This window comes from Nuphar pumila, chromosome 10 (assembly GCF_984573655.1).
Source record: "Nuphar pumila chromosome 10, dmNupPumi1.hap1.1, whole genome shotgun sequence".
NCBI lineage: Eukaryota > Viridiplantae > Streptophyta > Magnoliopsida > Nymphaeales > Nymphaeaceae > Nuphar > Nuphar pumila.
Genome location: NC_143258.1, coordinates 112,828,709 through 112,854,386, shown reverse-complemented (window position 1 = coordinate 112,854,386; position 25,678 = coordinate 112,828,709). Strand labels below are relative to the sequence as shown.

Here is a 25,678-nt window from a genome sequence, read left to right as displayed (position 1 = left end):
TTTGCCCTACAGTACAATCATTTTCCGAACTTTCAATTCCATTGTACAAGACAGATACTAAAAAAGTTTCACAGCCCAAAACTCGAGCCGACCATCTGACCCCTCTTTCTTGAAGGTCATTGACTGATGACATAACATCATAATTTCTCTTGAAAACCATGTGACAAGATGTCTGTATCATTTCCTTTTTTTTTCTCAATGCAGTACTAAAGCCGCATTTGTTTCTTTCTCATGTAAAGCAAAGGCTTTGCACAGGCATGAGCACAAATTTCTAAAAAATCCAGTCATGAAAGTTTTTATAAAAGGTACGAATAGATCTACATATAAAAAGTGGTAGGTCAAAAAAATAACTGAAGCCCACTTGCGCCAACATAAAACTTTCCCACCATGATGATTTGATTGTTTCATTAATGGTGGGAAAAGGTTGCCAGCCCAACCTTTCATATGTAAGTTACATGAAACAATGAGGCCTGAACGAAATGAATATCGCTGTTCTGTGCAGACAAATAAATATTTACCACAAAAAAGTGTTTCTCTCTCTCTCAAAAGTAATAAAAAAGAATAAAGTCCAAGCGATGCAATTATATAAATGTTGGCTACCCAAATATGACAGAATGGGCAACTCAACTCAAGATCAGGCTTTTCAAGGTTATATCTACAAAACTAGCATCTGATATGAAATGCACATGCATGTGGGTATGAACTGTGCACATACACATGCTGATGATACAGTAAAAGCTAACAATAATGAAATACATCCATAATGGTTACTGATCTGAATCAGAAAAACTGGCACTGCACTCGCTCCACCAAAAACTGACGGAGAAGCTAGTAGATAGAGATCTGACATAATGCCACCATTTGGGTGGAATGTAAAGCATGTCACCTTCTTCTATTATGCAGTCCATAAAATCTAGATTTTGTGCTTTAGGGAACTCAGTAAAGTCTGGATTATCCAGATCCACCTGTAAAAATTATAAAAAAAAAGTGCAAGTTAGAATACCATACAGTAAGATAAACCATATTCAACGTGAAAAAGAGGAACGCAATTTTTTATAAGGGAGATTCAGTTCATTCACCATCTACAAACTGAATTTAGAAAATCGTAGCAAATAGTTCTCATCTTTTTCACATAATAAATGAGATCTGAACAAATCTGGAGTTTCAAAATCTATACCATCTATTAAGACTGTATATGTGCATACGGGTCCAGGTCTGGACCCGTATCCTTGTATTTGGAATATCGGGTCTGGACTCAGACCCGATCCATCCGATTAATGTTCTATATAAATATATTGTAGAAAAGAAAAAGAGGTAGAGAGAGACTTCTTTATCTTGTATTAGGTCTAATCTACTTGTTTAAATAGAGATCAGCCATAAGAACGAAATTACATATGGATCCCTCATTATTTAGAGAATACCAAAATCAGATTTAAGTAAAACTTTAAGAGGTCGACTTATTTTAACACTCCCCCTCAAGCTGGAGCATAAATATCAATCATGCTCAGCTTGCCGCAACATTTTGAGAATCTGGACCTGGCAAGAGGTTTTGTAAAAATATCTGCAACTTGATCCTCAGAGATTACATGCTTGGTAGATATATGTCCAGCTTGAACCATATCTCTTATCTAGTGACAGTCAACTTCAATATGTTTTGTCCTCTTATGAAATACCGGATTATTTGCTATATATGTAGCTGCCTTGTTATCACACATCATCACCATAGGAGATGAAACCTTCACTTGAAGATCAGTCAACACAGTTCAAACCCACATCAATTCAGCTGCAGTTTGGGACATAGCCCTATATTCAGATTCGGCACCCGACCTAGCGATCACGGTTTGCTTCTTGCTTCTCCAAGAGATTAAGTTACCACCTACAAATACACAAAATCCTGTGGTAGATTTTCTATCCTCTATAGACCCAACAAAATCAGCATCAGAGTAAGCAATTACCTCCAGAGTACCCCCTTTCTTGAATAATAACCCTTTTTCAGGGAAAGATTTTAAATACCTGAGTATCATCATTGTAGCATTCTAGTGTACCTCTGTCGGTTTGTCCATGAATTGGCTAACCTTGCTTACAGCCAAAGCAATATCAGGTCTAGTCACTGTCACGTACAGTAACTTCCCTACCAGGGAGCAATAACTCCTGCTATCGATGGGTTTTGACCCCTCGTCCAATAAATGAACTTTGTGATCCATGGGAATATTTGCTGGTTTAGCTCCCAACATTCCTGTCTCTTTTAATAGATCAAGAACATACTTCCGTTGAGACAAAACCACTCCCTCACTGCTCCTGGCCACTTCTATGCCCAGAAAGCATCTAAGTGGACCAAGGTCTTTGGTAACAAAATATTTTTGAAGATGAGCCTTTGTAGCTGCAATCTCTTTTATGTTATCTCCTATAAGGATGATGTCATCCACATATACCACCATAACGACTAGGCCTGAGTTAGTTTTCTTAATAAATAATGAGTGGTCTGATGCTGACCTATCAAAACCAAACTTTGACATCACATCAAACAACTTTTGAAACCATGAACGAGGACTTTGCTTCAGCCCATATATTACCTTTCTTAATCTGCACACCTTCTGACACTCCCCCTCAACCTCGAACGCAGGAGGTTGTTGCATGTATACTATCTTAGACAAATCCCCATATAGGAATGCATTCTTCACATCTAGTTGACACAAACTCCATCCATGGTGAACAACTACCGAGAGAATAAGACGGATGGTGCCCATCCGCACGACAGGAGAAAATGTCTCAAAGAAATCAACATCATATATCTGAGTATAACATTTTGCTACTAACCTGGCCTTATATCTTTCAATTGAACCATCTGAGTTATACTTAATGGTATATACCCATTTGCATCCAACGATGTCCGCATCCACTGAGGGATCAACAAGATCCCATGTCTGTTGAGATAGTAAAGCATCCATTTCATCTTGCATAGCCTGCTTCCACCTGCTATCGAGAACGGCCGTTTGATAATTCAGAGGAATAGTTTCAACAGATAAGGCTGAGATAAAAGCTTTTATCTGATTAGCAATTCTGGCATCTAACACAAACTGAGACATAGGATATAAGGTACATTGTCGTGTCCCCTTTTGTAGAGCTATTGGCCTGTTATCATCAACATGAATGTCATTGCTATCAGGAACACTTACCTCAGGAGAAGAAGATGATAGAGGCACTGGAGGAGGTGAAGTTCTACGCGCATACACCAATGGAGGATTGTGAAACAGTGAGGTACGTGGAATTGAAGGTGGAGTTGGATTCGATAATGGGGGCACCGATTCCAAAGGAAAAGGAGGAACAAGAAGAGGAAAGGAGTCATCTTGATCAGTTTGCAACTGAGCACCAGTACTGGAATAATATGGAATAGACTCCAAGAAAGATACATCCGCACTGACATACTCCCGACGGAAAATCAGATCATAACATCGATACCCCTTCTGATTCTTTGGATAGCCTATAAACATACACTTAATGGCTTGAGTGACAAATTTATCACGATCACGTCCGAGTATGTGCACTGTTGAAGAAGAGAAGGGATGACCCGAACCCTAGGTAGAGAGGGGGAGAAGAAGAGAGAGAGAGGGAGAGAGAGAAGAGAGAGAGAGAAGGAGAGAGAGAAGGAGAGAGACGGCTGTGAGAATAGAACTCGTTAACTTACATTAATTAGGGCTTCTCTCTATATTAAATAGAGAGAGGCAAAAAGGAGAAATTACATATAAGTCCTTATGAGGACAAAATTTCAGAAACCCTCTAATATAAAATAACTTAAGCAAAGAACCACCTATTCTCAACACTCCCCCTCAAGCTGGAGCATAGATATCAATCATGCTCAGCTTGTCACAACACTTTGAAAAATTTGGGCTAGCAAGGGGCTTTGTAAACATATCTGCAACTTGGTCTTCCGACTTTAGGTATTTGGTAGTAATATGACCAGCTTGAATCATATCTCGTACATAGTGGCAATCAACCTCAATGTGCTTTGTTCTCTCATGAAAGACAGGATTGTTTGCTATATATGTTGCCGCTTTGTTATCGCACATCATGGTCATTGGAGAGAGAACCTTCACCTGGAGGTCATGAAGAACAGTGCAAACCCACATCAATTCAGCAGCTGTTTGGGCCATAGCCCGATATTCCGATTCAGCACTTGACCTGGAAACCACAGTTTGTTTCTTACTTCTCCATGAAATCAAGTTTTCTCCCAGAAACACACAGAATCCTGTGGTAGATTTTCTATCTACTACAGATCCAGCATAGTCAGCATCTGAATAGGCTACTATCTCCAGAGTTCCACCTTTCCTGAACCATAACCCTTTTCCAGGGGATGATTTTAGATATCTGAGAATCATTATGGCTGCATTCCAGTGTACTTCAGTTGGTTTGTCCATAAACTGGCTAACTTTGCTTACTGCTAAAGCAATATCCGGCCTGGTCACAGTTACATATAATAACTTCCCTACTAGGGAGCGATAGCTTTTGCTATCAACAGGTTTTGACCCTTCTTCAAACAACTGAACTTTATGGTCCATGAGAATATTTGCTGGTTTAGCTCCCAACATGCCCGTTTCCTTTAATAAGTCAAGAACATACTTCCGTTGAGACAACACCAACCCTTCTCGGCTCCTAGCAACTTCTATACCCAGAAAATACCTGAGTGAACCAAGATCTTTTGTAACAAAGTGTTTTTGAAGATGAGCCTTTGTGGCTTCAATAGCTTTCACATCATCTCCTGTAAGAATAATGTCATCCACATATACCACCATAACAACTATGCCAGAGCTAGTTTTCTTTATAAAAAGTGTATGATCTGCTGCTGATCTATTAAAGCCAAAGCTTGACATTACTTCAAATAACTTTTGAAACCATGCACGAGGACTTTGTTTCAAGCCATAAATCGCCTTTCGTAATCTACACACCTTCTGACACTCCCCCTCAACCTCAAAGCCTGGAGGTTGTTGCATGTAAACGGTCTCAGATAGATCCCCATAGAGAAATGCATTTTTCACATCTAATTGGCATAAGCTCCAACCATGCTGAACAGCTACTGAGAGAACAAGACGGATGGTACCCATCCGTGCAACAGGAGAAAAAGTTTCAAAGAAGTCAATTCCATATGTCTGAGTATACCCCTTCGCGACTAATCTGGCCTTGTACCTTTCAATAGAACCATCAGATTTGTACTTTATTGTATATACCCATTTACATCCAACAATGTCAGCATCTGCTGGTGAATCAACGAGATCCCAAGTATGTTGAGATACTAAAGCTGTCATTTCTTCTTGCATAGCCAGCTTCCAGCGATTATCAAGTGTTGCCTGTTGATAGTTCAGAGGAATAGTTTCAGCAGACAGGGCTGTCCAATTCTGGCATGAGAGACAAAATGAGATATGGGATATAAGGTACATTGTCTTGTCCCCTTTCGTAGAGCAATAGGCCTGTTATCATCATCCTGGAGATCACTATTGTCAGTAGAACTTACCTCAGGAGAAGAAGAAGATGAAGGCTCTTGCGGAAGTGGAGCTCTACGCACATATACCAATGGAGGATTATTAAATCTGGAAGTGGATGAAGTTTGATTCGGTAATGGGGGCACAGATTCCAAAGGAAAAGGAGGTATAGGTAATGGAAAAGACTCAACTGGACCAACCTGCAGCGAGGAACTAGAAATAGAGTAATATGGAGAGGATTCCAGGAAAGATACATCCGCACTGACATACTCTCGGCGAGAAATAGGATCATAACATCGATAGCCCTTTTGATTTTTTTGGATAACCGATAAATATGCATTTTGTAGCTTGAGAGGCTAATTTATCACGGTCAAGGCCAAGTTTGTGCACAAAACAAACACATCCAAATATTTTTGGTGATAAAGGGAAAAGTGGAGCATTAGGTTTTAAGATATGTAATGGAATTTGATCACCCACAGAAGACGAAGGCATGCGGTTGAACAAATAGCAAGCAGTGGTAATCGCATCACCCCAGTATGTGTTAAAATATAAACTGTAATATATATATATATATATTATTTAATATTATTATATTTTCTTTTATTATTTTCTTTTTTTATTTTCCTTTATTTTCTTTTTTAGCATCTAGTTCAATAGAAACTAGATATTTGATCCAGTCAAGTTCCTGTTGGAACTTGATTGTGCAAATAGCTGTTGGACTATAGTCCAACAGCTATAATAAATGTTGTTGGACTATAGTCCAACAGCTATAATAATAAATGATGTTGGACTGTAGTCCAACAGCTATATTAAGAGACGTTGGAATCCAACGTCTCTTTTGGAGAGCTCAAAATGAGCTCTCCTCTCTCTTTCACTTTTTTGTATATATAGGGGTGAACCCCTTCAATGTAAACCACAATGCTTCTTAAGCATTTTGTTCATGAATAAAGTATTATTTATTTTTCAAGTGTTCTTCCTTTTATACCCTTTCAAGGGTAATGCTTGTAGTGTCTCCAATAGACACTTGTTTGTGAGTTATTTGTGCATTTGTTGAAGACCACCCTTTCATTACATGGTATCAGAGCTACGAAATCCTTAGATCTTGAAGTGCTTCCGCCTCAATTTCCGTGCCACATTTACAAAAGGTATTTCATCACCTTGTTCTTGGCTTAAGAAGATTTGTTTGAAGAAAGGCGAACTTGTGCTACAAAAATTTTTGGTTTTGTATCCTCTCTTATTCCTTTGTCTACTCTTTTTCTTTTCTTTTTATTTTTCTCTCTCTCTCCTCCTATTTATTCCTCTCTTACCCTTGTAAAAGATGGATGACAATGATAAGATCACCATCATTCCTATGAAGCTAAATGATACTAACTATGTAATGTGGGCTTCGATTATGAAGCACCACATTTGGGGAAAAGGTTTATGGGGTATAGTGGATGGTTCCGATTTGGAACCTAAACTATCTCTTACCAAGAAAGAGGGTGATAAAGAGGTTCCTCTAACGGAAGAAGAGAAGAGTAAGGCGTTAGCCACTTATGAAAAGAAATGGAAAGAATGGAGGATAGGGCATGCAAAAATTATGTCATGGCTCATCAATAGCATAGACATTAAAAACTGCTCTAGTCTAGCTAAGTTTGAGCATGCCGATAAGGCTTGGGAATACCTCAAAAACATGTATTCCCTTAAAGATATTGCACATGTATGCAATTTACAAGATAAAGTTCGGACAATGACTCAAAAAGATAAAACTATTCGAGAATATTATAATGAGTTGTCCAAACTTTGGGAAGAGTTGGCTCTTCTTGAGCCCAAATGGCATTGTGCCGAAGACATCGAGCTTCGCCAAAAGCAACTCGATATGGAACATTTCTATCAATTTGTGAATGGTCTAAGGCCGGAGTTTGAATCCACCAAATCGGCCCTTTTACATCGTGGAAAAATTCCTTCTATTGTTGATACTATAGAAGAGCTCACTATGGAGGAAAATAGACTTAGAAAAAGTACTCCAAAAGTTGATGATGACTCCGTTTTAGCTGTATCTAGACCGGGAAATCATACTCGTACTTACAAGCCGCCTCATTTTAGAAGGCAAAACGGCGACTTTGATAAAAGAAAAGTTATTTGTCATCATTGTCATGAACCGGGGCACTATAGGCCTCAATGTCCAAAGTTAAAAAGAAGAGAAGAAAAAAGAGTTATATCTGTTGAATCGCCGACCCCAATTGTTTTGGGATGAAGGCGTAGTTGTTGTTGTATCTGTTGAATCTGAGTCAAAAGATCAAGATGCACCTGTCTATGGCTCAATTGATGGAAATCCTTCAACCTCTTCTCAAAGGGGTATCCTCCTCAACCGAAGCCTCAACTGGAGCGGCAGTTGCATCTTTCTCCGGTCCAGGTAACTTTCCTTGGCTTTTAGATTCTGGTGCTTCTTTTCATATGACCCCAAATGTTAATAGTCTATCCGAATGTCTTAAAAATAACTCAAGTGTGTCAAAGGTTTTTACAGCCGATGGCACATCTCTTGAAGTAAAAGGAATAGGATGTTTTGAAAATCTTCAAAAATCCAAAAGATTTTTTATCCCAGAAGTTAGATATATCCATAAACTTAATTTGAATCTCTTATCTGTCTCGCAAATATCTGATTATGGATGTAATATCTCATTCTCTTCTCATGGTTGTTGGGTACAGGATCGCCAGTCAGGGAAGCTGATTGGGGAAGACCATAGAGAAGGAGGACTTTATTACATGGACTTTTTGGAATTACCCAAGAATGCATTTTGTTATAATATTCAGAAATTAGAATTGGATTTATGGCACAAAAGGCTTGGCCATCCTCATATGTCTAAAATTCAATATTTTCCAAGTTTGGAAAAATTTTGTAATTCTGAAAATTTTTCTTGTAAAGACTGCATTCTTGGCAAAATGAAAAGGTTACCATTTCTTAGTAGAACTTTTGTTTCCTCACGACCACTTGAGTTAATACATTCGGATGTTTGGGGCCCCGCACCAGTTATTTCCAAAGGTGGTTATACATATTATGTCATTTTTGTTGATGACTTTTCTAGACATACTTGGATTTATTTTCTTAAACATAAATCTGATGTCTTTGCTAACTTCCAAATATTTCATAAAATGGTTAAAAATAAGTTTCAAAATGATATTTCTATTTTTCGCACTGATTCAGGGGGAGAATTTATGTCCAACGAATTCAAAGACTATCTCAATTTACATGGTATTACACATCAAAGATCATGTCCACACACTCCACAACAGAATGGCCTAGCCGAACGCAAACATCGGCACATTATGGAAACTATTAGGACATTGCTAATTGCAAATCAAGTTCCAAAAAGTTTTTGGGCTGAAGCGATCCTAACTGCCACCTACCTCATTAATAGGATGCCATCTTCCTCGTTAAAGAATACAACTCCAATAGAAAAGCTTATTAATTTAACTCCAGATTATTCTAGATTAAGAGTCTTTGGATGCAAATGTTTTGTTTTCACCAACAGAAATGACAAACTCTCTCCTCGTGTAATCCCATGTGCCTTTTTAGGATATGCTGATAATAAAAAAGGCTACAAGTGTTTCGATTTTCAAAATGACAAATTATATGTGTCAAGAAATGTATCTTTTTTGGAAAAAGAAAGCTTCTTTGAATTTGAAAAATCCAAGGATGTCACTGAATACTCGTTTTTAATTGATCCAACTTCAAAATCCAATGAATGTGATGTTGGATGTGACCTTGACAATGATCAAAGTCCTATTGTTGTTGAAAATGATGATAATGAAGAGCAAATCCATAGGGATGTTAGTCTACAATATTCAAGACGTAGAGAGCAAAATCTTCCATGTGCATTACAAAAATACTCTAAAGTCTCACCTAGAAGAACGTCTAGAATCTCTAAACCTCCAGAAAAATTTGTGTCTTATGAATCTTTTTCACCCACGTATAAGGCCGCCATTACATTAATACAATCATATGTTGAACCATCATCCTATTCTCAAGCAAAAAATCATATAGAATGGATAGAAGCCATGAAAATAGAATTGGATGCACTAGAAAAGGCCAATACTTGGACGATACAAGATATCCCTTCGGGTAAGAAACCTATAGGTTGTAGGTGGGTATACAAAGTCAAAACCAAAAGTGATGGGACCCTGGAAAGATATAAGGCCCGTTTAGTAGCAAAAGGATATGCCCAAGAGTATGGCATCGATTATGAAGAAACATTTGCTCCTGTGGCCCGTATGACCACTGTTAGAACTTTAATAGCCTTTGCCTCCATTAGAACATGGCCTATCTTTCAATTAGATGTCAAAAATGCTTTCCTGAATGAGAATCTCGTTGAAGAAGTATACATGGAAGCCCCACCTGGTATTAGTATCCCTAAGGGTAAAGCTCTTCGTCTAGAAAAAGCTCTTTATGGTCTTAAACAGGCTCCAAAAGTCTGGTATGACCGATTTAGTCATGTTATGCTTGATATTGGTTTTCAACCTTGTTTAAGTGACACTGCTTTGTTTGTTAAGAAATCTGATGCAGGCATCATTATTCTTCTTCTCTATGTGGACGATATGATCATCACCGGAGGCGACAAACAGGGAGTTGCAAATATCAAATCTCTTCTTAAAACTCACTTTGAAATGACTGACTTAGGTTTATTAAGATATTTTTTAGGCATTGAAGTTGCTTATTCCCCTCGGGGGTATTTAATATCTCAATCTAAATTTGCTCTTGATATCGTTTCCAGGTCTGGAATTACAGATGATAAGAAAGTAGACACTCCAGAAGTTGTCAATGTTAAAATGAAAATTGATGACAGAGAACTTCTTGATGATCCTACTCCTTATAGACAGCTTGTTGGAGCTCTTTCTTATCTTTCCATTACTAGGCCAGATATAACTCATGCGGTTCATACAGTCAGTCAGTTTCAACATGCTCCCACCTCCGTGCACATGGGAACGATTTTGCGTATTATTAGATACTTAAAATCCTCTCTTTCATGAGGACTCTTCTTATCTGCTTCATCTTTATTAAATTTAATTGCATATACTGATGCTGACTGGGGAGGTGATCCCAATAATAGACACTCAACTACTGGTTTTTGTGTGTTCCTAGGTGAAACCTTAATTTCGTGGAGGTGTAAGAAGCAGCAAAAAGTCTCTCTTTCCTCCACCGAAGCTGAATACAGAGCCATGGCAACCACCACTATGGAGGTTGTTTGGCTCAGACGATTGCTAGCGGATATGGGAGCTAAAGCAACGCAAGCTTCAAAGATGTGCTGTGACAACAAAAGTGCGATCTACATTGCAAGCAACCGGACATTTCATGAGCGCACTAAACACATTGAGATGGACTGTCACTATGTCAGAGAGGAATACTTACATGGAACCATTGATCTGCCATATGTTACATCAGAATATCAATTAGCAGACTTCTTCACCAAGCCTCTCGCTGCTCCCAGATTTCACTTCCTCTTAGACAAACTTTCGCTCATTGTACCGTAAGTTTGAGGGGGAGTGTTAAAATGTAAACTGTAATATATATATATATATTATTTAATATTATTATATTTTCTTTTATTATTTTCTTTTATTATTTTTCTTTATTTTCTTTTTTAGCAACTAGTTCAATAGAAACTAGATATTTGATCCAGTCAAGTTCCTGTTGGAACTTGACTGTGCAAATAGCTGTTGGACTATAGTCCAACAGCTATAATAAATGTTGTTGGACTATAGTCCAACAACACTGTAGTCCAACAGCTATATTAAGAGACGTTGGAATCCAACGTCTCTTTTGGAGAGCTCAAAATGAGCTCTCCTCTCTCTTTCACTTTTTTGTATATATAGGGGTGAACCCCTTCAATGTAAACCACAATGCTTCTTAAGCATTTTGTTCATGAATAAAGTATTATTTATTTTTCAAGTGTTCTTCCTTTTATACCCTTTCAAGGGTAATGCTTGTAGTGTCTCCAATAGACACTTGTTTGTGAGTTATTTGTGCATTTGTTGAAGACCACCATTTCATTACAGTATGACGCAGGAACATTGGATTGAATCATAATGGTCCTGGCAACATCAAGTACGTGTCGATGTTTTCGCTCAGCCACCCCATTTTGTTGAGATGAATAGGCACAGAAAGTTTGAGGTTGGATGCCATGATCTTGGTAAAATTGTAACAGACCTTTTGATTTAAACTCGAGAGCATTATCAGTACGAACAATCTTGACAATAGATTCAAACTGAGTTTTTATTTCAAGAATTAGGGATTTGATAATACTTGGAACTTCAGATCGTTCTTTTATTAAAAATACCCATGACAACTTAGAGAAATCATCAACAATAACAAGATAATAACGACACTGAGTCCTAGTAGGAATCTTACTAGGACCCCATACATCTGCATGAAGAAGTTCAAAAACTTTATTACTAGACTGACTCTGAATCGAAGGAAACGAACTTCGATGATGCTTGCCCAACTGACATGCCTCACACTGAAATGATGTGGTGGAAGGAATCTGAGGAAAGACCGACCGAAGCTTTGACAAAGAAGGATGACCAAGACGACGATGCCACTGAATAGGATTGAATGAATGTTCCACTGCAGCATGGACAGTACCCATTGGATGATGTAGGTAGTAAATTCCATTTTCTTCATAGCCTCCACCAATCTTCTTCCCCGTCAGCAAATCCCGAAAATGACAACCCATTGGATCAAATATTACTCTACAGTTTTGTTCTTTTATAAGACAACTAACAGAAAGTAAACTTTGAGGAAAATTTGGAGCATAAAGAGCATTTTTCAACTGTAATAAGGAGGATATAGAAATATTTCCCTGACCAACAACCGAGGAGGAGCTCCCATCGGCTAAGGAGACTCCAATCTGAGCCTTAATATCCTTTAGATCTGAAAAAACACGAGAATTGTCACACAAATGTCTGGATGCACCAGAGTCAATAACCCACTTACTATCAGTCGGATGAAGATGATTTCCGGTTGAATATGCAACACCAGCTGAAATTCCACTAGAGGGGGGGTGAATAGTGAAATATGATAATGATCGATAAAATAAAATAATTAAGCAATAAGGCACAACACATAAAACACAAAATTTATACTGGTTCAGTCAGTATTCAGACCTACATCCAGTCCCCAAGCAAACCACTTGAGCTTTCCACTATAACATCCGAGTCACCGGATAAATAGTACAACACCCTCTTCCCCATAGGTCTTCTTCTCTCAACAGAGAAGGACAACACCCTCTTTCACAGAGGTCTTCTTCTCTCAACAGAGAAGGGCAACACCCTCTTTCACAGAGGTCTTCTTCTCTCAACAGAGAAGGAATACAGTGAATAACAGAGTTACAATACTTCCTATAGAACCTTCAGAATGATATGAATGCACTAATGAAGGATTCTCAGAATGTTCTGTTTGTCACTCAGAGGATACTCTTTGTCAAAGAGCTAGACTTGACTTTTTCTCTTTTCTTTCTTTCCTTTTTCTCTTTCTTTTTCAAGGCTCTCTTTTCAAATATCGAATAGAAATTTTTCTCGTTGTAAGCTCACACGTCTATTCCATTCCATTATATGAATAGTTTATTTGAGTGTGTTTATATAGCTTTTAAAAAGTAGTCGTTACATTTTTGGAATTGTAACTTTTTGAAATGTGAAATGTTATGTCATTTCAAAAAATATCTTTTAGATAAATTCGAGAATGCCTTTTTCCATAAAAGTAGAATAGAGGGTACACTAGTCGTTGTAATATTTTAGGTAATACATATTTTATGTAAAAAGTCTATTTCTTACAATAGTACATTGAACGTTGGGTTGTAGTTTTGTCTTTATTCTAATTAATGATTTGAGGTACATTAGTACTTCTTTGCTTTAAATGAGTGTAAGTACAATGAGTGCTTTGAGATATTTATTTGTACATAGTCATGTCAAGTGTTTTCTTTATGTTGTGTATTTCAAAGTCTCCAGAGAGAATGAGGACCAAAAGAAGGTCGACATTCTTTGAGAAGGATATTAACAAGGATTTGTTACAGGAGGCATTTAATGCTTTATAAAGAGAATGATGACTTCAAGTAAGTCGACATTCTATGGTTATGAAAAAAGGTAACTAGAGTCCTTTCAAAAACATATTTTATTTGTTTTTCTTTTGTGTAGCCGATTTATGTTTTTGTCTTCTTCTTAAAAAAAACATTTCTTTAAAGAAGGTAACTAAAGTCTTTTCAAAAACATATTTTATTTGTTTTTCTTTTGTAGTCGATTTTATGTTTTTGTCTTCTTCTTTTATATAAAAAATATTTCTTTAAAGAAGGAAACTAGAGTCTTTTCAAAAACATATTATATTTGTTTTCTCCATGTAGCCGATTTTATGTTTTTGTCTTTTTCCTACATTCCTTTTTTCATATTGTCTTGTATATAGTGTAAGGTACAATTATTATATGACAAAATATTTTTTTAATAAAAGGTTGTAAGAAGGTACAATTATTACATGACAAAATATCTTTTTCATAAAAGGTTGTAAGAAGGTACAATTATTAGTTTTCAAAAAGGACCTTTTTGAAACTATCGTATACTTTGATGATATAGTGTTTATTAATGAGTATGTAATATGCAATATGCAAGTTCCTGGAGGTTCTATTACATATGACTCTAAAGAAGAAAAAAGTCTTCATCTTGAGGTAGCCGATCTCTTCATTTGAACTTTAGGAATGCATGGCTCATCAAGCTTTTTCTTCAAGGAGTATGATTGCACCATAGTTGTACTTGAACAGGAAGTCTCCATCCTTATTGGGTGAGATATCCTTGCATCAAATACTCGTTAGATTTATGGCAAAACATATTCAGTCATAATATAGCATTATTTCAAGAGGACATATTATCATATTATATAAAATCAAATGAGACAGTGTATCATATTATGTGACATCAAAACAGAGTTTCTCAACACCAGCTACAGGAGGAGTGGAACTCAAAGGTCGAAGAGCTATGAGCTCATCATATTCCGCACGACTAAGGGTGATACTACTCTCATTTTCAGCGATATTCTTTTGTACATTTGTAGCCTCGATAGTAGTCACATTTGCTTTAGGAGTATATGACTTTGATGAAGAAGAGGTTGGCCGACCATGCTTATCCCAACAACGATCTTCTAAATGTCCAGATTTTCCGCAGAATGTACATTGAAGCTTTCCTCTGCCACCCATACCACGTCCACGTCCTCGTCCTCTGATATTCTGAACATTTCCACGCCCATAACTAGATGGGACAACAAGAGCAGATGACTGAGTCACAGGCTGAGATTGTGGCAGAGAGATCGCAAGTCTACTCAGGCGATTGTAAGCATCGGCAAGAGTGGGAACATCTGATCCAGTCAACATTTGAACTTTTGCAACGGAAAAATCTGAAGAAAGACCTGTAAGAAAACGATCAACCATGGTTTGTTCTTGATGATCCTTTTGCTTTGAGCAACATAGAGGCCTGTGAGCATTAAGTCTTTCAAACGCAGCTTTGACCGAGGCATAGTACTGGGCCAAGGTCTGATCTCCCTGTTGCAAATTATATATTTCCTGTTCGACTTGCAGGATACGACTCACATTCGTTTCTTGTGAATATGTATCACAAAGATTGTCCCACATCAGTTTGGCTGTATTATAGTAGATCAATCCATCTGCAATATGGGGTTCAACACTATTCATGATCCATGACATAACTATGTCATTATCTTCGTCCCAAGTAACATATTTTCCCAATTTCTCAGTGGGTTCGCCTTCCAACAAAATATGTTTTCGACGATGTCCAGATACCGACATCATAAAAGTTCTGGACCATCTGGCATAGTTGGTTTCATTCAACCTTACGGAAGAGCCATATGAGAAGGGGTTGGCAAATGCTTTATATTCACCAATGTGTTCCAATTTGGAATCACACTTTGAAGTTTCAGCCATACTAACAAAATATTTCTGTTTCAGCAGAAAAAAAATCTGGACAGATTTCAAGCAACCTAGCAGCTGTTCACAAAAAGACACCACGACAGTAAGGAACAACAGGCCACACGAGGAGAATATTCCCCAGCACCACAGGAATCAAGCCTGCAATTTCCACGACAATAGTGGACAGCAGCCCACACACATGAATCTTGAACAACAGTCCACACACATAACAGTCAGGCATCAGCCAGAACCAACGACCAGAAAAAAACTTTCACATAAACATGATGATTTTCAACACAGCAAAAAAAAATGGCTGTTTCCACTACAGAGCTTCCGATGCTGAAACTAATCACGACAGCATGGGAAAAACAATCACGACATCATGAAGAATCACGGCTGATGTGGGTTTGATGCTGAAGTCACGACAACAGATGCAATCACGACAAACAAAATAATAACGACAGCATGAAGGGTCACGGCAGATGCTGAAATCATGACAGAGGCTTAAAATCACGACAACAATTACTGAAATCATATTTGCAGATGCTGTAAGTCACGACAGCCACAAACACATCATGGCAGCAGACATAGCCATACGACAATAGGATCTGCTATCAGCTGCCACACCCAGACGTCATGGCATGTGAGACACAGAAAAAAAATTACGACTGCCTGACCTGAGTACTCCCACGATGCTCTCTATGTTGCTCTTTAGGTCTGATAACAGATCTAGGACAGATCTGTCATCAGATCTCAAAAAAAAATTTAATCGACACCTGGTTCGAGGATGTAGATCACGCTCCTGAGATCAGATCGATCACGCTCCTCGATCACGCTCCTGAGATCGCTAGCTTTAATACCATGTTGAAGAAGAGAAAGGATGACCCGAACCCTAGGTAGAGAGGGGGAGAAGAAGAGAGAGAGAGGGAGAGAGAGAAGAGAGAGACGGCTGCGAGAATAGAACTTATTAACTTACATTAATTAGGGCTTCTCTCTATATTAAATAGAGAGAGGCAAAAAGGAGAAATTACATGTAAGTCCTTATGAGGACAAAATTTCAGAAACCCTCTAATATAAAATAACTTAAGCAAAGAACCACCTATTCTCAACATGCACAAAACAAACGCACCCAAATACCATGGGTGAAAGAGAGAAGAGAGGTACATTAGGATACAGGATTTGCAAAGGAATTTGGTCTTCCACGGATGATAAAGGCATACGGTTGATCAAATAACAAGCTATGATAACTGCATCACCCCAATATGAAGCAGGAACATTGGATTGAATCATAAGGGTGCGGGCTACATCAAGGAGGTGCCTGTGTTTTCGCTCAGCCACCCCATTTTGTTAGGAAGTATAGGCACAAGAGGTTTGGGGGTTGAAAGCCATGGTCTCAATAAAATTGCAATAGTGCTTTGGTTTTAAATTCAAGAGCATTATCAGTGTGAATAATCTTGACAACAGATTCAAACTGAGTCTTTATTTCAATAACTAATGACTTGAAGATACTAGGAACTTCAGATCTTTCTTTTATTAAGAATACCCAAGACAACTTAGAAAAATCATCAACAATAACAAAGTAATAACGACATTGAGTCCTAGTAGGAATCTTACTGGGACCCCATACATCCGCATGAAGAAGTTCAAAGACCCTATGACTGGACTGATTCTGAATAGAAAGAAACGAACTCAGATGATGCTTGCCCAACTGACATGCTTCACACTGGAATGATGTAGTAGAAGGAATTGGAGGAATGACACGACGAAGCTTCGACAATGAAGGATGTCCGAGATGACGATGCCACTGAACAGGACTCGAGGAAGAATCGACTGCAGCATAAATGTTTCCCACATGGTGATATAGATAGTAGACTCCATTTTCTTCATAGCCTCCACCAATCTTCTTCCCCGTCAGCAAATCCTGAAAATGACAGCACACAAGATTAAATATCACTCTACAATTTAGCTCTTTTGTAAGGCAACTCACTGATAATAAACTTTGAGGAAATGAAAGAGCATGAAGGACATTTTTTTAGCAAAGAAGAGGATATAGAGACATTTCCCTGACCAATAACCGGGGAGGAACTACCATCAGGTAATGAGACTCCCCGATGTGCAGTAATAGCTTTTAGATCTGAAAAATTTTGAGAGTTTCCACATAGATGTCTAGATGCACCAGAGTCAATAATCCACTTACTATCATGAGGGGAAAGATGGTCTCCAGTAGAGTAGGCCACACCAACAACAGGAAAAGAGGAACTTGAAGGACGATAAGAAACTAGCTCCTTATATTTTGCACGGCTAAGAGTGATAGATTTACTAGGAGAATTGGTTTCATGCTCCACCTCTAGTTTTGTAACATTAGCTTTTGGAACATTCGGCTTCAATGGAGAAAATGCAGGTCGTCCATGTTTATCCCAGCAGCGATCTTCTAAATGTCCTGATTTTCCACAATAGGTACATTGGAGTCTGCATCTACCTCCCATACCTCTTCCACGACCTCTGCCTCTAACATGCATAGTATTTCCTCGTCCATAACTAGATGGTACAGCTAAAGCAGATGACTGAGATGCAGGTTGAGATTATGGAAGAGAGATGGCAAGTCTATTCAATCGATTATATGCATCAGCAAGAGTAAGAACATCTGACCCAATCAACAATTGAACTTTTGCAACTGAGAACTCTGATGAGACCTGTGAGGAAACGAGCAACCATGGTCTGTTCTTGATGATCCTTCTGTTTTGAGCAGCACAGAGGCCTATGAGCATTCAGTCTTTCAAAGGCTGCCTTGACAGAGGCATAATACTGGGCTAATGATTGGTCACCTTGTTGTAGATTATATATTTCCTGTTCAACTTGTAGAATACGACTAACATTGGTCTCTTGAGAGTACGTATCTCGAAGAGTGTCCCACATCTGTTTAGCCGTATTGTAATAAATTAAGTCATCTGCAATATGAGATTCAATGCTATTCATGATCCATGACATACCAATGTCATTATCTTTGTCCCAAGTATTATATTTTCCTGTTTTATCATTAGGTTTAGATTCCAATAGAATATGCTTTCTACGATGTCCAGACACGGACATCATAAAGGTTCTGGACCACCTTGCATAGTTAGTTTCATTTAATTTCACAGAAGAACCATAGGAGAAAGGATTGGCAAAGGCTTTATATTCCCCAATAGCTTCATTCTTATAATCAGATTTTTGAGCATCACCCATGATGAATAACACGAACTAAGGAGCCACAACCACTGACGCTGCTGCAGTAGATGTCCACGTGCACACAAAAACTTGTCACAGTTCATAAATGAACTACTCCACAATGAACCGATCCTCTATAGTGATTTGCCTTCACCACAACACCCAGATCTGTGATCAGATCTGAACATACGATCAGATCCAAAAGAATATGCCGGTCCACGACATATGATCAGATCGACTTATTTTACGACAACCAGAACAACAAAACACAAAAAAAAACTGACCCACGACAAATCTGGTCGTCACCCATATCCACGACAAAAACAGGTCGCCACCCACTTCACTACAACATTATTGCACCGTACCTGTATCCACCAGATTTGATCGACCGAAACCCATAATTCTGCCTCAACTTTTAGATCTGATTACAGATCTGAGTCATGACTTTTGTCAGACTGCAGATCTGTTATCAGATCTATACCACTTGATTCCAAAAAAAATTTCGAACACACCTTAGGTCTGGTCCCCTTCACGCGATCTGGTACCCTTCACGCACGCTTTGTCGCAGACCCAGAAGTCACGCCCTTTCACGCGATCTGATACTCTTCACGCACACTTTGTCGCAGACCCAGAAGTCACACCCCCAAGGTCGATGGCTCTGATACCATGTGGAAAAGAAAAAGAGGTAGAGAGAGACGTCTTTACCTTGCATTAGGTCTAATCTCTACTTGTTTAAATAGAGATCAGCCATAAGAAAGAAATTACATATGGGTCCCTCATTATTTAGAGAATACCAAAATCATACTTAAGTAAAACTTTAATAAGAAAAACTTTAAGAGGTCGACTTATTTTAACATATATATTAAGGAATAGGGAACAATTCTGATTAAATCAAGAATTGTGCTGCTCGTTGTTGTTGTCTCCTTCCTTCTCTCCCTTCCTGCAGTGACGAAGAACAACCGAACATACAAGTGCGCCATTTCTGACATGGTATAAGAGCGGGTTGAAGTCTAACAACCAGGTCCTGTTTCTCCTTTCTCTCCTCTTGTTCTAAATCAGATTCTATTTTCTTCATTTCTCAAAAAAAAAAAAATCGTTTTGATCATATTGGGTCATTTTCCTTTCAGTCATTCTTTCTTCTTCAACTTCTTCAACGACAATCTGAATCTGTCGTGTCTGATCAGATTTGTCATCCTCTTTATTTTCAAAACAAAGTTTTTTTTTAATATAGATTCAGGTCACGTTAGCCTGATTTTCCCTTTTCCTTCATACGTAGCAAATCAAATCTGATCATATCCGATCAGATTTACAATCGTTCCAGATTTTGAATCTCGATCGCCACTTAATCTCTCAGATCCGACGTTAGGGAAGAGATTGAGTTAGATCTGATTGGACCTTTCACCACGTCAAAATCGAATCTGATCATATCAGATCAGTTTTCTAAACCCTGATCACTCTTCTGCCCTCGTTTTACATCTGATTTTTGTTTTAAATTAGATTAAAACCTATTTGTTCTTCTTCCTTACCTATACTGTTGGATAAAATCTGATTTTTCCAGAACTCAAAACACGAGTTGATATTTTCAAATCAGATTTGCAATCGTTCCAAATCTCGATTTCTGCAAAGCATTTCTGAAGAACTATATCAAGACTGTCCGCAAAAAAAAAAGGCCGGAGAGGTCTCCGTTGCTGAGTCATTGGATCATCTTCCTCTTTTAATCAATCATTTTCCTTTCATCAACACGTGTTTTCTCCTTCTTCTCTTTAGTCACCTCATTTATTTTCCTCATGGATTTCCCGTCAGTTCCGTCCAGTTTCCTTGGTCAACTCATATCTGAGAAATTGAATAACTCTAATTTCTTGACCTGGAAGAGGCAAATTTTGTCTTTTATTCGTAGTTTGGACCTCTCTGGTCACCTCGATGGAACGATTCATGCACCTTCCAAGTTCATCCTGTAGGAAGAGCGAGATGAAAAAGGAGAGGTTTCTAGTAAACTAGTTCGCAATCCAGAGTTTACAACATGGAAAAGAAAAGATCAGGCGGTTGTGGCTTACATTACTTCTACACTTTCTCAAGAGGTATTAGTGGCCATTCCAAATGAATGTTCAGCTAGAGAATTGTGGGAGATACTAGCGCACACCTATTCACAGATTTCCGAGGCTGGGATTCTTCATTTAAAGAGAGAGTTTCAACTCTTAAAGAAAGAGAATTTATCAGTTACAGAGTTACAGAATACATGAACAAAGTCAAGAGCATCACAGACCAATTAGCGATGGTGGGATGTGTCATTCCGGACAAAGAGAAAGATCAACAGGCGTTGAATGGTCTTGGATCTGATTATCACATGTTGGTCACCTCCCTTATATTCTTTCCTTTATTGCCTAACTTTGATGATATGCGTGCGAAACTACTGCAATATGAAGTTACTATTAAAGGTGAGGAGTTGACTTTAAATTCCAACAATCATGAGGTCCTTGTTACAGGCATGGTGGCAAGACGTGGACGTGGAGGCTTTGGAGGTGGACGAGGACAGGGAAGAGGTAACCAAGAAGGCCGTGGATTACTTCCCACGCCTAACATGTCACCCAACTCATTCCCAGGGAACCAATCTTCTAGACAAATACCAACGTGTTTCCAGTGTAATAAAAGAGGGCACATTAAGGCAAATTGCTGACATAATCTGCAAAACAGAGGCATATTTAATGGTGTTGGGTCTTCCACTAGAGGACAAGCAAGGGATGAAAAGGGGAATGTGAAGAACCTCTTGATTTCTGCTCTTTCTGCGTTAAGTTTCAAGCAAACTGAGCAGGGGACTTGGTACATCGACTCTGGGGCAGCTGCACATGTGACAGGTGACATTGGTAAGATTTCACAACCCATTCCTTATCGCGGTAAATTTAGTATTAAAACTGGAGATGGTTTCCTCCACCCTATCTCTCATGTTGGAAACATTTGTCTTCTACTCCCCAATTCTTCACTTCTTTTATCTGATGTTTACCACTCACCCAGTATTGTTAAAAATATTGTTTCTGTTTCTAAATTTGTCAATGATATTAATTCTTGTGTCAAATTTACTCCTTCTATATGTGTCAAGGATCTTCTCACGAAGAAGACGCTCGTTGAAGGAGAACGATAGGAAAATATGTATGTCCTCAAGGAGTCTACTTTTGCTCGTGCTGCTTAAATAAATCCACAGCCAGTGTCATTTAAAGATTGTTTTAGTCTATCTCAGTATAATAAGCCAGAAGTCTGGCATCGTCGTTTGGGTCATTGTAATCGTTCATTCATTGAGAGACTTGTGTCTAGTGGACTTGTTTCACAGTCCAGTTTGAGTATTGAGTATGATATTTCTCTTTGTTCCGATTGTCATTTATGTAAGAGTCATGTTCTTTCATTTTACTCAATAAATCAAAGACCTTCTGTGCCTTTTGAAATTATCTATTATGATGTTTGGGGACCTGCCTCGAAATCTTCTTTATCGATAGTCGCTATTATGTCACTTTTATCGACAATTATTCTAGATATACTTGGATCTACTTTATGAAACACAAATCTGAAGCGTTCAAGATTTTTCGCTCATTTTGTTCCTTAGTTTGTAATCAATTCTCATCTCAAATCCAACATTTCCAATGTCATGGTGGGGGAGAGTATCTATCAAAGAAATTTACTGAATTTCTCCAGGATAATGGAATAAGTCATCGAATATCTTGCCCGCACACACCGCAACAAAATGGTGTGGCAGAAAGAAAGCACTGACATATTGTAGAAAGTGCATTGAGCATGATACATGAAACTCATGTCCCTTTAAGCTTGTGGATGGAAGCTTTTCATTCTGCCGTATATATCATAAATCGACTGCCAATGAAATTGCTTGTGAATCAATCTCCTTATTTTACACTCTTTGGGACTCATCCTGATTATAAAGAATTACGAGTGTTTGGTTGTATATGTTATATTCATATTGACAGTTCCCAACGTGACAAGTTCCAGAACAAGGCATACAAGTGTAAGTTCGTTGGTTATGCTGATCAATACAGAGGTTATCGTTGCTACGATCCCACTACTAATCGCATCAGAGTCTCACAGAATGTGGTGTTTGAAGAGACTCATACTGAGAGCCCAAGAAGGGTAGAAGAACACATAGTGAATGATGAAGGTTATTAGCCGTGGCTTGTTGCTGAGGTGTTCGATCAAATGGCTACACATGATGCTTCCTCATGTCATACAATACCGACCGAACGGAATAAACCCATGTGCATTCACAAAGGGAAGAGTATGTTAGAAAACAAAAGGTTCGATAATGAACCCATAAATGCACACTTAAGGTGCAAATACACAAACCAACTACGGGGCAACCAAAATCACATAAAGTGCAAAACCCATAAACCCACAAAGGGGCTAAGCCAAAAGGCTAAAAGAATATATCTTTATTACGAGAAATAGGGTAAAACCCTTTTACAATGGAGCTAAAGCTCCCTTAAGAATCTAAATATAAAGGAGAGGACCCCCTTTTATAGGGGTTACATTGAGGGCCTTGGAGGGGCTCCAATGTAGTCATTAGAGCCCCTCCAACGGTCATAAATGTGACCGTTGGAGGGGTCCAACGTCTACATTGGGCCCCCCAAGGTGGTACGAATATCAAAAAACAAAAAGAAAGAAAAAAAAGAAAACAAAAAGAAATAAAAAATTACAATCATATTCCTAATGGAATATGCATAAAATGAAAATGACAAAAATACCCTTTTAGGGTATTATAAGAATATATATACAAAAGGAATTATGGTTACATTTTAACTGTTAAAATATATGTAATCATATATACATATATATGTATTTATCTCATCATACCCAATAAAGGGTATTTTTGTAATTCTGCCCATTAGGGGCATTTTAGTCTTTTTTACATCTTTTACATGTATTTTATTTTACATTTTCTCTTTCCTTTTTATTTTTCATTTATTGTAAAATGCATTTAATGCATTGCATTGGGGGTCCCAACCAAAGGAGTCGTTGGACCCCCAACGGTCACAAATGTGACCGTTGGGGGCCCAACGAGTCCCCTTTTGGGCCTCCCAATGTTCTCTCTCTCTCACTCTTTCTCTCACTCCTTTGTGTATAAATAGAGGGGTATTTCTCCATGTAAGGAATGGCCTTTTAGGCCCTCATTCAATAAAGTTTATGCAACTTATGCCTCTTCGTAGGCTTCTTGTGGTGTCCCTTAGTGGACCATTGTGTTATTCCCCATTATAGGGTTGTGTTTGTCCAATGTTGGACCTTATGAATGCATTATGCATTCTTGTAATTCATTTCCGCATACTTTCTAACATGGTATCAGAGCAAGGTTGTGACCGAGTTGCTCTTTAGTGCATCGGAAAACGTGTTATTCAAGAAATATTAAGAAAATAGTGAAGTTTTCTTGTTCTCTCTCTTTTCTTTCTTAAAGTTATTTGGTATGTATTCTTTTTCGTTTAGTATCATGCATTATAAAGAAATATCTACTTCCTTAATAATCTATATGTATGTGTTTTTTGTTTTTTAGTACTTGTGTTATTCAGTTCTTCATTGAGCCTTTGCTTTTGTGTATATCACATTTATAAAATCTCTTAAAAGATAATTAGTTAAATCGGTGAACTTGTTTGTCATTGCTTAAAACTTCCTTTAATAGGGTTGTTAATCGTGCTTATCTTTCAAGCATAAGTTGATGTCAATCTTGAACTCGTGTGGTATGGTTTTAGGAGTCTTTGTGATCTTATTGTTGTTTTTCAAATCCTACATATGATTTAAAAGCTTTGTATTGATGGACATCTTTGACTCCTTGAATTTAAATTTTTATCAAATAACTTCGGTACTTTGAAGTTATCTCTTGCATGTTTGCTTAAAAGCATGAATTATATATGTGTGAGAAGTTTTTTAAAGAAAAGTTGATTTGAGATTGAAATTCTTTAACATATAAAAACTTGTGATAATTCACATTCTTTTCTACACACTTGCTATCATATATTATGAGTAGTGATGTTTATTAGAGATTTCTCATGTAGTGATATTTTTTAAGAATCTCGAAAATGATTTCAAATCATGTGTCTTAGTGCATTTTTTTTGTAATTAGAGATTCCTCATGTAGTGATGTATGAATACCTCTAGTAACTCTTGAAGTATGGTTTTCTTTTATTTGGAGTTAAGTTTTTTCTTCTTTACTTTACATACTCGTTTTTGAGTGTTGTGTGGTTCTTATTGGTGAATACTATGTGTGAGACTTCCACAGTTCTTGTAAGAAGAGTGTTTGTTCTTGTGAAAATCCTTCAAAGTTTCGGTCTTAAAAGGATTATTCTTTTGGGAAGTTTTGTTATGGGCATTTGAAGGTCTAATTGTAGAAGTCCAATTCTTTCTACAAGCTTGGTCCTTTAGTTTTTGATTTTCTACTAATATTGCAAGTTTTACAAACTTGTTCTTTTTGTGAATTTTTTCGCATGAGTTTTCCAAATTTTACCGCATCTATTAAAAAATGCCCATATTAAACTAAATTTGTTATATTGTCATTCGACATCTTATATTACATAAAAATTGCATCTATTATCATTTGGTGTGCATATAATTGCACTTTATATCTATCATGGTTAAAGCTTGTGGGATTATAGCCCAAGCTCTGTTAGTGAAACTTATGGCTTTTGGGTTCGCATTTGCGAGTTTGTATTGTGCTCTTTGTGCACAAGTGTTCTTTTTTAGCATGTTGTATTACGAGAGCTTTCATGAGCTTCATCTTCTTACATGATATAGAAATTTCATATGCATTATTTGTTTAATGTTTCATGATAAGTCTTTTTAGTATAAATTAAAGAATTGATCATGATTAAGCATAATTCGTGTTTGTGCAAAATTGTTGTTATGAGGCATATTGTTGTGATTGATTATATTGGACCTTTGATTCGATTTTTAATCGGTCCTCTTTGTAAAAACTTCTATTTGGAAAATGATTCCCTTAAGTGTTTATTGCCTTTTTATGGCATTTATATTTGGCCATCACATGTTATTTAATGCATCATTTGTTTGGCCTTATTATTG

General features: G+C 37.7%; 1 protein-coding gene across 2 annotated transcripts in view; it reads right to left on the bottom strand.

Annotated features, from left to right (window-relative positions):
* Positions 1 to 542: 542 nt before the first annotated feature.
* JMJD5 (2-oxoglutarate (2OG) and Fe(II)-dependent oxygenase superfamily protein) overlaps positions 543 to 25,678 on the bottom strand; it is a 107,194-nt gene continuing 82,058 nt past the window's right edge. For both annotated transcript variants that reach the window (XM_090019747.1, XM_090019748.1), the window contains one exon: positions 543 to 965. In XM_090019747.1, the coding sequence (XP_089875873.1) occupies positions 768 to 965 (198 nt within the window). In that variant the 3' untranslated portion in view covers positions 543 to 767. The remainder of the gene's footprint in view (positions 966 to 25,678) is intronic.